The sequence below is a fragment of the Halictus rubicundus genome, chromosome 18 (genome assembly GCF_050948215.1).
Source record: "Halictus rubicundus isolate RS-2024b chromosome 18, iyHalRubi1_principal, whole genome shotgun sequence".
Taxonomy (NCBI): domain Eukaryota; kingdom Metazoa; phylum Arthropoda; class Insecta; order Hymenoptera; family Halictidae; genus Halictus; species Halictus rubicundus.
This window is the reverse complement of record NC_135166.1, coordinates 7941692-7955513: the sequence shown is the minus strand read 5'-3', so window position 1 is coordinate 7955513 and position 13822 is coordinate 7941692. Positions and strand designations below refer to the sequence as shown.

Genomic DNA, 13822 nt, shown 5'->3' with positions numbered 1-13822 from the left:
TAGCAAAGAATCGAACGGAAGCGGGAACGGTCGTTGTCGAGACAACAGAAACTGTTACCGCGCGCACGTGTTGTCAGTATTCCAAGCAAAATAATTATAGAAGAAACAATTATCTTTTCGAAGGTTGCACCGGAAGAGAACGGTTTCGTAATCAGCTACCTGTCATCCTATTTTAACCCCGATGCCCCACGCTGATATTTATACGTCGGTCATCTAAAAGTATGCAACTTGAACGAAATACTTACTAGCGAGTTCGCGATAGACATTGTGACACATAAATGGAGGCACGAGAAACTCATTCTGTCCTTACGCTTATTTATAACATCCATTGTTCATCTCGGATCGAGAAAAATGAAAAGATCGATGTCGGTTTGTTGTAAATAAAGTGCGGATCTTCGTGCGTTTGTAGCACATACACATTTTTAAAAGACAAGAAAAGGTATTCGAAAATATTCTTCGAACATTATTTTCTTTACATGTTGTGAGTGAAATATTTAGATAAATACGTACGAAATAAGCTATAAAATGTTTACTCGATCAATGCAAACTGAACTTGTGCGACGCGGCGGTGAAAAACATTGAATAACAACTGTCCACGCCTGCGCAAACAAATTCCATCGTGGAATCTTAAATATCTAGCCAAAAATGTGTTACGTATATACAGTGTCCAGATAACATCAACCTGCTCCTGAATCAAGTTGCCCCGATCTCCCCTATGGTAACAAACATTAATGACATCTCTGCTCTTACCACAAGGAATTTTATAGTTGATGAATTGAACTTGTTCCTCATCCTAGTTTTCACAAAATAAGCCACGAGAGTTTGCTCATGCACACCGATCTTCGTGCTGTACAGCGTCTCTGCGTTTCCGCCGCCATGATCATTAACAAACTCGTGGTTCGGTTATTCTCGTTAGAGAAAGCCAGCGATGGGGCATCTTTTCTTGCGATCGCAGGTTGGCGTGCCGAAGACCGGCAGATATTTTACAATTAATTAAGGCCTAATTAAGGACGGATCCGAGACGTGTCTGAATCGAGTGGCATGCATGGCGTCGGCCGCGACGGATGCTAACAGAACCGTTCTTCCAGGAAGCGTGAAACGCCGACAGAATGCATTTCGTATAAATCATGTCGCACGGCACCGGCACCAGGAAAAAAAGAATTCGTCCGGTTGAATTAAGGGGTGAGAGAGCCAGCGAAAGGGAGCGACAGATGCTGAAGAGGAGGAGGAGGAGAACGATCCCCGAGAAGAATGAGGGACGTGTTCGTGCATTGCGGGAGTAGTTGGAATGGCGGTGAGTTCTTGGTTGTCTTCAGGCTTTGGCATCGAACCAGATATTCTATCTACCGTCGTGGTGCGCCTTGGTTTTAGTTTAATTTAGATGGTGGTATCGTGACGTAACGTATTTAGCGTGAAGGCATATACGTCTTGTTAGTTGCCGTTTAACCAATTACTCAAAAACGTTTGATGTTCCGCCCTTTACCCGCGCGGTCTTCCATTTGCAGCGCACCCGGAAAGTGGCTGCCATATTTGTAATCGACCAACGCTTCGGCCTCCCGAATATGGCTCGAATCACGTTTATTTCTTTCTCGTTAATAAAATTATGTCTGATGGCATCGGCTAATTTTCAACTAATTTCTTCGAGTTTTCCGATCTCTTATCGGTAATAATTCAGGGGAGAAAAGTAAACGATAGTGGCACTCACCCTGCCTGATGACGCGATTGTGCCTCCCTCTCTTCTGGTGACTCGAGTTATCTCCGATGAGACGCCTGTTCACAGATTTAAAGAATTGTTGATAAAATGATTTTAATTCTCAATTCTATTGTTTTATGGGGGAGTGTATAGTTAATTGATCAAACAGTGGAGAAGAGGGGAGAGGAAAAGATAACTTGCCCTGTTTAGATGTAGTCGAAGTGTGCGAAGCCATTGTAGTGTTTTCCGCATTACACCATCATTCTGAAACATGGAAGCACAAACGGAAATGCATTAGCGTTTAACGATCGGCACAGTCGCCGTAATTGTAATAAAATTAATTATATTCGGTAGGAGGATTGCTTTTGAATTTTCGTAACGGTGCTGCCACCTCAATTCGAGCACCGTGTTTCAGCAATCGTGGAAACTGTTTTCTGGCCAGACGGTAAGTTATCGACATTAAAATGATCGAGCTGTATCTTCTAACGATGATCTTTCTTTTTTTCCCGGATTTTTCGATAATACCGGAATAACGTGTTACGAAAACTTCAGACGCATTATAACCGATAACTTAAGCAAATCACGTGTCGATATCATAATCATGCGTCGATACTTAGTCCACGGAGTCATTTAGAAAATTCAAAAGTAACTAACTACCCCTTGACTTGATCTGGGCTGTCGAAATCAAACTGATTCCACGTTAATGACGAATATACACATTTTACGGCGATACAATGTTAATGCGACTACAGTTTCATGTTGGAGAAGATAGTCTAAAGCGATCCAAGGACCGACTAGGCCACCCAACGGTTTGATCGATTTCGTTGGGCGACAAATCGAACGATCCACGTAGATGGTTAACGCGGCGTCGGTGGATCAACCTTTAGTTTAAGCGAAATCTATTTCCGACACGCAGCACCCGTATTCGTTCGTCTGATTGGCTGGCCCGCTAGCACTGTGCGGGGTTGGCCGCATTTTCTTGTGTTTCGCTGCTAATCGGGTCACTTCCGCCATTGATTTCGACGCCGAGATCCACGCGGAGGTTCATACGAAGTCGCGAACAAATAAATCCTGCGGTTTACGACCCACGATCGCGGCCTGCAACAGCGTGATCGAGAGAGCCTCGTCGATAATCCTCGTGCGTTGCTGGCATTCGCGCTGTTCAATGGAAATACACCCGTTTCGGGACTTGGATCAACTCAAAGATCAATCCATCCCAACGAAATTGTAAAACGCAAGAAAATAATCATGATTTTTCATTTAAAGGAGATCCTCGTAACGACAATAAACTTTAAAAAGTTTAGAAGAAACGATTCGCCGACTGGGAGTTAATAAAAGCTGTACCGGTCGATGAACACCCCCGATCTCTAACTTCGATGACTCCAAATGCAAATATACTCGTTTAATTAAAGAAACCCAATTAAACCGTATCCGATGTCTATCGTAGCAACATCGGAGTCGAGTCTGAAAAATAATTTTCCAAACGGGAGCTAAAGTTTGTTCAGGCACCCTTTACACGTTTGGCAAGCTCCCAGCAGCAATTTCGTAATTTCAAAATATACAAATCGATCGTGAATCGATTATTCGTTGCGGGGCCTTAAAAAAATCTGGTTGGCTAAATAATGCAAGCAGCAACTCCTTTTCTATTGAAATCGAGCGGTTCGATTCGATCGGAGTTCGACGCTTTCGCTCGGTCGCGTTTCCATCTTCACGGTCGCGCTCATTCTCTCTCGCTCTCTCCGGTTTAGTCATCTTTCCGCGAACCTAAAAACTTGGCCTTCGTATGACTGAACCCCACGGTTTGATTCACTAGACGCTCTCGACTCGCGGGGGAAACTGTGCCAGTAAAATAGCACGGCTATTTTATGAGGCACCTTGAGCACGTAACACAGAATTTCATTTCGCCCGCGATACGTTTATTAGGGGAGCGGACGATGTCATCTACTGGTCGCGAAAGGCGGGTACGGCCACCGTGCAACCTTGTATCCCCCAAATGACGCGTTCGCCCGGAACACGTCGCTTGCCAGACACGAAACTGCAATTTCATCCTTCCGGCTCGTCCGGAACTTGCTACCGTGTGTTTCATTTGTCTTTCGATTTCGTTCACTGACGGACTGTAATTGATCGATTTTCCGGCACAACGGTCGCGATCGATATCGAGACGGTCGACCTTCCAGTCTATTTCTTCGACCAACCTCACGACGTATCGGGAAAATCATTAATCACTCTCGCACAATGCGAACCGATTAATCACAGACGCGTCGGCACCGGGCGAGCGGGGGACAACCACTGGAAGATTTCTTGCACCCTGTCCATGTGCTTCCGCGTGGCAAGTTGACAGCGTGCCTTATCTGTCAACCCGGTGACCACCTTGACGACCAGAAGATGAACACGATACGACCGTTAAATCGATATAATAATATTCATCTAATCAATCGAATTGTTTAACCCTTGTACAGATAGTCCAGTCTGAACATTGAGCCTAGTTTTTATTCTGTAATTTCAGGCAAGATCCGAGGTTTTCGCAATGAACGAGGTGTCCAGTCAATAGCATAAGATTTCCCACCCATGACACCCCCACTGTTGAATCGAAGCCGCGATCAACACCATTTCCACTACTAAACTACATTGCGCAAACAAAATGTAACGAACGCGGTGCGCGGAAAAAACGGGCATTTGACCGGGAGTTCAATGAGCTAGAACCTGCTGTATCACAATCGAGATATTGTGAATTTCTCCTTAATTCGACGTGTACGTTGATACAGTCGCAGTACACAGAGCATCGATGCAACTATTACGCGAACGGCGCACGAGGATTAAATTCCATTCGGTGTTTATCGCGAGCAACGCAAGAGTTGCTCGAGCTTATGTCTATTTTAAAGGCGAGCGCATTATTTCTCCGCGTTCGAAAACAAAAGCAGCAGGCCGCGCGCGGTGCGGCGCGGCGCGGCTTGGCGTTTTCAGCCACCCCCAAGGCCGCGCTCGTGAACGTTCCAACATTCCGGGATCCGGGGGCCGCGTAATCGTCCGCGTAATGCGACTTTTCGGAAAGGATCACCGGTGATGCGAGGCGTCGCGTTACGCTTGTCCAAGCGTGCTCGATCGTGGACGTGGACAGTTCTCGTTTCCGCGGCGTGTCCCGAAATAATCGGGCGAAATGATCGCGCACAGCGGCAGGGCCTCATCGTCGTCCAAGGCCAACAACGGTGAACGATCGAGGCGGAAAAGTTTTGCGGTCGCAGGGGACGAGCGACCGGACCGAGCGAAAAAGGGGGAGCGTTAACGCGGTGCGACGCGACGCGACGCGACGAGACGCGGCGGTCTCACCAGAGCAGAGCACGGGCTCGAGAAAGAGGCGACCCGCTCGCTGGACGTGGTTTCGTTTTCGATCGTTCGATCCGGCGAACGGAGCCCAGCACGGTGTTCGAATGCCGCTTGAATGCGTTCGACACTTGCACAACACTCACGAAAATAGCACGACGAAGAGCTGACACGGTGACGCCGCGCGCGCGCGCGCGCGGACAGAGGAAAGAGGAAAGAACTAACGAGGCGGAAAAGAGACTCAGGGAAATGTCGGTGTCTCACCTAACAGAGAAAGAAACGTTCGGTTTTACTTAGGAGAGGTTTCTCGATCGGGATCGAGGCGACCGGTGCCACCCCAGGCGATGATCACTCTATCTGCGCACGATCGATGGATCGACCCGCTGGATATATATCGTTCGCCACTTTGCGCTCGGAATCCCCGAATAAATCCCCCGAGGCGGCGAGGAAGCCAGCCGGCGGCTATCTCGAGACTGCTACCAATGCCAGCCGCAACGCGTCCCAACACCCTCCACGCTTCTCTTCTGCCTCTTCTTCTTCTTCTTCTTCGTCTTCTTCATTGCCGTCGACGTGGTCTTCTTTCCTTTCTTCGTTTCTTTCGCTACCGTACGACGACCGTCGACGCGACGCGACGCCGAGCCGAGTCGCGGGCCAACCACGATCTGTTGTTCAACGGTTATCGCGTTCGCCGCGAGAAGAACGCACCTGTTGTTAAACCCACGAGTCTCGCTGGACTCGCTGGTTTTTGCGAACCTATACCGGAGGTCATCTTATCTTGACCCCTCGTCCAATTTTGTGTGTTTTCTTACACTTTCATGTTCCAACCCTTACGGGACCGAGGCTGATCCATTCAAGACTTTACGTGTCAATATTTTCTTATATGTTTGAGGCTGCGTTTACGTTGGAGCTTCGATAATAGGTAGATAGAGACTTTTGTGACTAATTTTATGTTATTCATTACTGCTAAATTGAAATCAAATTTTTTTTCTCCGACATCGATAGTTGACTACTAATAAAAATATAGGGATACAAACTACTTCTTTTTCTCTTACAAAATTATACATGAAAAAGAAGTATGATTATAGATCTAAAGCTAGTATCAGATCCAATAACGAGATTTCTCTCGCTCGAAGAACGCAATCACGGCGACCTTTGGTACTCGTCCTCAACTTCCGCCGTGGTTGTAACCACGCCAGACACTAATTGACGGATGACCGTTACACAATCCTGATTTATCGATGTTAACGATATCTCATCCATTAGATCCGGATTTCCAATCCGCAATAAATACCGGCTTCCTATATCGATGGCAGGATTAATTCCTAATCTCTTTGTGTTCCGATTCGTGTTCGTCGAATCGTCTGTACGCGCGCCAAGGCTTAATTGAATAATCAGAAATGCTCGATTACGCAATTAACTAACGCTGCGCGATCGCCCGGCGACGTCTTTAAACCATGTTCGTAAACAGAATTGCTGTGCAATAACAGCTACGTCGTTATAGTGCTTCCTCCATTGCTCTGGTGTGTGTTTGCCTACTAAAAGATCGGCGCAACTTCGTCAAAATAGCATCAACGGAAACTATTTTTGATTTCAGTCCAGTTCTCCGTGATCGAGCTAACGGAGTCAGTAATGCAGTTGATAAAGTCAGTTGCACATGTTTCTTTGCGCTCTTAGAATGTTTAAAGTAACCCTTGTTCAACCAACACAATTTCTTTACGTTTCTTTTTAACCGATTCTTTTTCTTCCTAGGGTCACAAGCATTATGATACAAATCAATCGGCTGTCCAAGGGATCATCTAAGACTAGCATGAAGTCCCTCTAATACAGATTTCAATGCGCAGATCAATGAACATTTCTTCACAATTTGTGAATTATCTTATTTAAAGTATCGCATGACAAGAATGTAACTCTCAGACGGGGTGTCTGAGATGTGTTTGAAACTGCAAGGAAACGTGTAATTAAATATAAATCGTATTAACGGTTTGAATATCATTCTGTGGAATATTTGTATTCTGTTGATTAAAAACGTTAACGCATCATTGTCGACTAAGAAAGATATTGTCATTGTCATCGTCATCCTCATCATCATCATCATCATCATCATCATCTTCATCATCATCTTCATCATTGTCATTCTCATTGTCTCATTGTCAATAGTTAAAAAGAAGCGACCGCAGGCGAAAATCTTTCCGCATGGAGAAATCGTGATCCAGAATGGCCGAGGGTCGAGTTATCTTGGTCGTCGCGTGCACTTACAATAACGTTCCCAGACGAACGTAGATCGGTTGTACTTTGGCTGGTTCTAATAATAATCAATGCGTACGCGTCTCCAGGGATTTCTCTGCTAGTCCAACGCCGATATGTACGTTGTGTGTTGCGATCCGTTGTGCCGACCATAATTTCTCCGGCCACGCTAGCTAGACGCTACTCACGCGACTCGTCCTTTTTCCTGTTCCCTCACAGCCGGCTTCTGTCCGGCGCCGATGGTACTTCGACGGATCGTTGGGAGTCTATTTGCGTTCTGACTTGGTTTTAATACGCTGTACCGAGCAAACTTACTGCCTAAGTACATTTACGACCGACGAAATATGCTTCCTCGGTATATACATTATCCCCTTGTTGCTCCTTTTCCGTCCCCTGTGTGGCACAAACGAACGTTGTACAAAATAATCAATTTCATTCATTCTATCAAAATAATACACTATTTCCATGCATAGTTTCTGCTACTTACTCGATACCACAATATTCAAAGGTCCCCGGAATGTTTACGTTTCCGTGATAAATGCGGCTGAGAATCGTGCGTGATTCTGTCGACGGGGAAAATGGCTCCGAGCTTACCCACGGTGTCCCAATAGTCTAACGGTTTGTTATTCTCTGTCCAGGAGCGACCGCTTCTTCCAAACAGTCCATTAAACCCCATCCATTAAAGGCTCTGCAAGATAGGTCTTTATTAGAGGCAGAAATGTACGACAAAATTACCACTGGAGAAACTTTGAAACTGTTTTCCTTTGAGACGAGACTGCCCCGTCGGTCATATATGGGTGAGACAATTCTTCGCGTATCTTCAAAACTTAATTTTGAAGAAATTCATACCATCTAAAAAAAGTTCAAGAAGTAATCTCTGTGATAAGCTTTAACTCTGCATTTTTTGAGGATGGTTGTTTGGCAGCCAACGTTAACACACGAACACTTGATGTCGAAGAAGACACCCAACAAATGCAACACTTGCAATGTTGAATTTACAGTTACTCATATCCTTCAAGATTGTCCAGCTATTAACCACATTGGAAACAAATATAAACTTCCAATCGAATTAAAAAATTGACTTGACGGTAAAAACTACCAAATTACAATTACTTCGTTTATTAATGATATACATGTCGGACATATACAAGAGAAGCTCGGAAGCTCCTCTTCGGGCGATATTAGCCAGGTACATCGTTAAAGGGATGAAAAAAGGACGCGCCGCCGCCGCAAAAGACGGCTATAAGTTCATTTCCGTGTTATTAATGCTGAGTAGCCGCGTGTAGGACATTCGTACGTAATATCTGACTAATTGAGGCCGACGCCGTGTACTTGGCACGGTTCCAAGTCACTTTGATCGCACCGGGATCGGCCCTACGCGGGAGATATATACGCGTGTACCGTACACGCGTGTGCGATGCGTGTACCCGTAGATTTAAACGGGCGCTTGCGCTTTCCAGAGCAAACAAATGGACCGGTGTCTCCGGTGCCACCCTTTATTCCGCGGTCCTCAAAGGCCACTTGTACAAGGTGTGCGCGCTTTGAGGGAGTCGCGCGAGATAATGAAGGGTGCGTGCCATTTCATTCGACGGCCGAGAAAGCGCGACGTGTGAAACCGGGCTAATCGATGGGATGGGATGACAAAAGTTGGTCGCCGAGAAACGAGCATCGAGTGTCGCGCGAGCGCCCTTTTGCCAACCTCTATCGAGGATATGTCACCCTGTGGGAGGACATATTAGCGCAGAAAATATTTTCATCGTATTTGACGGGGATAGAAGTCGAAGAGAATATTGGGATGAACGTGCGCGGTGGCAAGTGAGGTACAGGTAGCATTATTCATCAGTGTACAGTGTACGGTAGGTAAAATTGTAAGACACCATGCAAATTACTGAGAAAAGGAATTTGTAATACAGCTGTCGTAAACAGTGTCGCATATAATGTAAAATGTTTTATTTTAAACTAATGTCTTCGTCAATCTTTCAATTTCAACAAAAATATTGTATTTTCGTTTCGAGAAAGTTATAAGACATTTTTCTGTGCTAAAAGAATTTGCTCTTTGACCAATTTTAAGCAACCAGCCATGAATAAATTGAATTTTTGTTTATCTCTGTCCATAACGTTACCGAACCTCCATCACAATGACGACGACTTAAAACTTTTGTATATTTTTCGAAGGTCGTGGAAGAAATACTTTCAACCATCAAGTCTAGTTCAGTTTCACAGCAAATTCTTTTATTTTTAGGTTGTTTAGCTTGTTGAATCACTCATTCCACTGTCTTTATTGAAACAATTAAACTACATTCAACTAAAATTTGCCTTGCTGTAAGGACTGCATTCGATGCACATTTTAATGTCGCTCCTCTATTTCTTTCATACAAGGCTGACGATCTTCTTGATCTCTTCTCCTTTCCTTCTCTTCAATTTTAAGCGATATCTTTCTCAGATTGTTTTTCTTCCACTTTCAATTGTAAAATTTCTATATTCTCGGTGTCATTTAACAATTTGCCTCATGGGATAACTTTAGTTTTATAGTTTTGCTATAATAAATTATTGAACTTTTTTTAAAACAAGTGCGATAACGTGAAGCAAGCAAAACCGAGAGACCAAAGCTGGTATCTTACAATTTTGTCCTATCTCGTTTTTTAAACATTACTGTATGCAGTTATATTTAAACTGTTTTTCTCTACCCGTTTTTCTCTACCCGCATATTTCTTTTTACCGAAATCAGTATGTATATACACACGATAACGAGAATTAAATGGGGTGTCGTGTAATTTTGTTCACCAGTCTACGTCGATTCAATGGAACCAGCGCCGATTTATCGATCGATTCACCTTGCAGAGGAATGCTGCTAAGTTTATTTAGGTATACATCGATCAGTCATCGTTGAAAGTTTAATAGAAAATTGGGAAACTCAGGCGTAAATGTTCCTCGATCAAACAGGTTGACCATGATCGTATCGCTACTAATCAGCGCAGTGTGCATCGAGGCCAACGCCAACAAATTATCGCACGAACCGTGTGACAAGAGCAAAGCGGTAGCGAAAGTAAGGAGGGACGATCTCTTTGCGAACGAGAATGGAGGTTCTATCGCGCGGAAGAGACAAGCAACTAGGAACAGCAGGATGTCCAATGAGCACAGCTCAAGGTTACACGGCGTGCACACGATGGACGGCAGAGTATCTAGAGCCGGAAACGAGAATTTGGCAAGGAAGATGGCCAAGGACGCCCTGAAGTCCCCGAAGATGCAAGAAACCATGAAGAAGCTCTCCCGCGGAGGGGATCCCAAGAAAAAGAAGCTTTACGTGTCCGTGAAGGTTCCAACTTCTCCGCGGGGCAGTTCAAGGTTGAAGGGAGACGACAAACAAAGTAGTCATCAGACGGACTCCAAGGGCAGAAAAAAGAAGAAACGAAAAAGGTGCGCTTCGAGCAATTTAAAACTTTCCCACGATCTTTTTTTAATTTAGTATGTGTCGCATCAAGTTCGGAGTTGCCAAGATATAGTTTGAGATTTGGTGAAATGTTTTGCTTGGAGATGACAGTTTTTTTTCTCACAATTATTCTTGCGTAACGAGGATTTTAATAATGCAAAATGGATTTTCTGTGCAGGCATCATCGACGACACAGAAAGGAACGCGCTGGTTGGCCGAGAAGGGGGTCCGCAAAGGTAGGTAAGCTTCGTTCTGCATATTTTTGATTCCCCGCGCTCTGTTGTCGCGATGTTTGCCAAGCATCAGATAAATGCTTGAAAAATGTTCCTTTGATTAGAGAACGTTGAGTAACGGAGGGAAAGTTAACGCAAAGAGATTGTCCGGAAACGAAAATTCGAACAGCAAACACAACCAGGCGACCGTTAATAAGTCTCGCGCGAAGAGCGAACATTCAGGCGCGAGGTCCACTAACAAAATTACCGCCGTGAAGACAGACGACACCGATTACGTTGACTTCTCTACTTCACTGAACGACAGGTCCACGGTCTCGTTGGTTAAAAACGAGGACGAGGGATCCGCGAAGTTGCGCGAGACCGAGAACATGATCCAGCGTCTCATGAAGACCACTACCGGAAACCCTTCGAAAGAAACCACCGGCGATCAAGGAGCAGAATATTCGGATTATTACAGCGAAGACGATGTTCTCCAAGATATAGAGGCGAACAAAATCCCAGTGCGTGTCGCCGAAACGACGAACCCGAACGACAGATTTATACGGCAGATTCTAAACACCACATCCTATCGATCCGGCAATCGAATCGATAACGCTATCCGACCTTATTATCGGGCTACTCTTAACAAAGATTTTAGGAACGTTGATTATCCCATGAATTCTTTCAATGGTTTTCAGCAGTATCCCGCGATCGAACGTCGCGCGACGTTAAACCGGAACAATCGACTTCTCGGAGCCGACGACTCTTTGCTGTACTATGAGCCGAGTCGCATACCTCACGACGGTCAAAACGAAAATTTAGCGTACGCTTTTAGCACCGAGGAAGCGCCGCGAGTTGTCGAAAACTTCAATGTTCTCGAACCTCGGAACACCTTCGACGTGCCCGATGCGACCCTAATAAACGAAGAGAATCAACGAGCCGTGATTGTCCCGCTAAATAACGAACAATTCGACTTTCTGGGTCCCTCTGACAAGCCTCTAGACGTGGCTAACCCTCGAACAGATTTTCACAGCGCAGATGCAGTTCCGGAGGTTCCTCAAATGTCTCGCAAGTTACCTGCTCTCGACTTGCAAAATTTGAACAATTGTCAACAGTACGGGATGAGTCTGCAACACTTGAACAATATTGATCAGAATGTATATAGTCAGTCTCAGTTGGGAACGATCCCGAATGTGAACGGAAATATTGGTCATTCGCAGATGAATTCGAACGATTACAATGTACAAAGTCTTCCGGTGCAGGATAATAATAATAATAATAATTTACCCTCGGTGAACATGCCGATCGCGATGGACCAGCCGCTGGGAAAGGTTCTAGAGTCTCTAGGGATCAATGTGCATGTGGATTCGTCGAATTCGAATGTAGAAAATAGCGTTAATCCGACTTATCAAAACAATGTGCCGGATAATATGAACGTCACGCCATCGTCCCATTTCGAACCACACGATCAATCGGTCGACCATGCTTTTACGAATCCTAATTGCGACAAAGAGAGTCCGTTGGACGACACTCGGCAAGCATCGAATGGCAAAGACGGTAATATTAAAATACGAGGGAACCAGCGTAGAAGACAGTTGTCTAAGAACGAATCACAAAGTAGTAACTTGTTCTCGTTGCTAGAAGGTGAGAGAAACACGAATATTTCCAGCACGGTACACGATACTAAAGAAATCGCTAGTCAGCTGCTAGGCACGATCATGGAGGAGCTAGAGGAGTTGAAGTTGAACGGCTCGAAGAACAACAAGAACGAAGGTAACGTTCGGTTAATTTTGAATTTACAAACATAAATGCGAAAGCTTTTTGAGAGGTTTCGCGGTCTGCGACTCCGCCCTCCCCTCCTCGGTATGTGAAACAAGCGATATTTTTAGGCTTACCTTGCCGTTTGTCAGGGTCCTGGTCAACGGCTCAGGCGGGCGTCAAGTTGGACATGAAGGTCGTGAATCGTAGTATAATCGTGACGCTCTCGAACATCGGTTCTCCGCGTTTCCACGAAAGCCTGCGCAACGGAACTTGGAACGTTTCCGGCTATGCACCGTTTAAGAGTGGCTTACCCTTCACTCTCACGGCCACTGACAACACTACCAACTCCATAGCAGTGTTTGTCGGTACGCTACGGTGTATGTTTTACAAGCGTTCAATTTTTTTGTAAATTGTCATCTCGTCAATCTCATAGGCTTGCATTATAACAAACATCCAGACAATTCACAGAGAAAATCGAACAGAATCTACTAAATATGTATGTTGTTAATTCTCTTGAAACCCAAATATGTACTTCTTTGCTCGAGTACGTATTACCATAAAACTTCTATGAAATCTGAATAAATTCAATCCTGTTATCATCATAATGGAATATACATCAGTTTCGTTTAGGGCTCGGTAGCTCTAGTATTCAGAAAGCGATTCCTACATGCTGATGCGAGAAACAATGTTTAGGTGCATGCAGAGTGTGTCAGGGAGTCGAGACTATAGCAGGGGTCTGGTCGGTTGCTCGTTCACCGAAGGACTGTGGGGAGTTTCAGGTGGCAACCAGCGTCTTCAACGATATATTTCGGAAATCGAAACTCTCCGATTTGAAAAGGACGCATAACGCGACCGTATCGAAAAACGCAACGGCGGAGCACAAAAAGAAACGGAGCTAGTTGGTTTTATCATCGGAATCCGTATGACGCGGAGGAATTCTCTGGAAACGGACACTGCATCACACGGCGCCGGACTCGAACGGTGGAACTGGTCAACAAAGAAATGCTAATAAGAAACTTACGACCGGTGTAGCACAGCCTATAGTAACGCGTACGCGAGTACATTGTAGACTATTTTATACTATGATGTAAGTAGTTTCTAATAAACTTCGACTTTTCTTGTAATGTCTCTATGTAATTTTTAATCGATTGTCGGACACAG

At 44.9% G+C, this 13822-nt stretch overlaps 1 protein-coding gene across 2 annotated transcripts; it reads left to right on the top strand.

Annotated features, from left to right (window-relative positions):
• Positions 1 to 8490: 8490 nt before the first annotated feature.
• On the top strand, positions 8491 to 13682 carry LOC143362842 (uncharacterized). Of its 2 annotated transcripts, none has more exons than XM_076803322.1 (7): positions 8491 to 9078; positions 10046 to 10123; positions 10202 to 10675; positions 10867 to 10924; positions 11026 to 12673; positions 12811 to 13026; positions 13355 to 13682. In XM_076803322.1, exons 2-7 carry the CDS (start codon positions 10104 to 10106, stop codon positions 13558 to 13560), a joined length of 2622 nt encoding a protein of 873 aa, XP_076659437.1. In that variant the 5' UTR covers positions 8491 to 9078; positions 10046 to 10103; the 3' UTR covers positions 13561 to 13682. The 2 variants fall into 2 exon arrangements, with proteins under 2 accessions (XP_076659437.1, XP_076659436.1); XM_076803321.1 differs by having other exon boundaries at positions 12790 to 13026.
• The last annotated feature ends 140 nt before the right edge of the window (positions 13683 to 13822 follow it).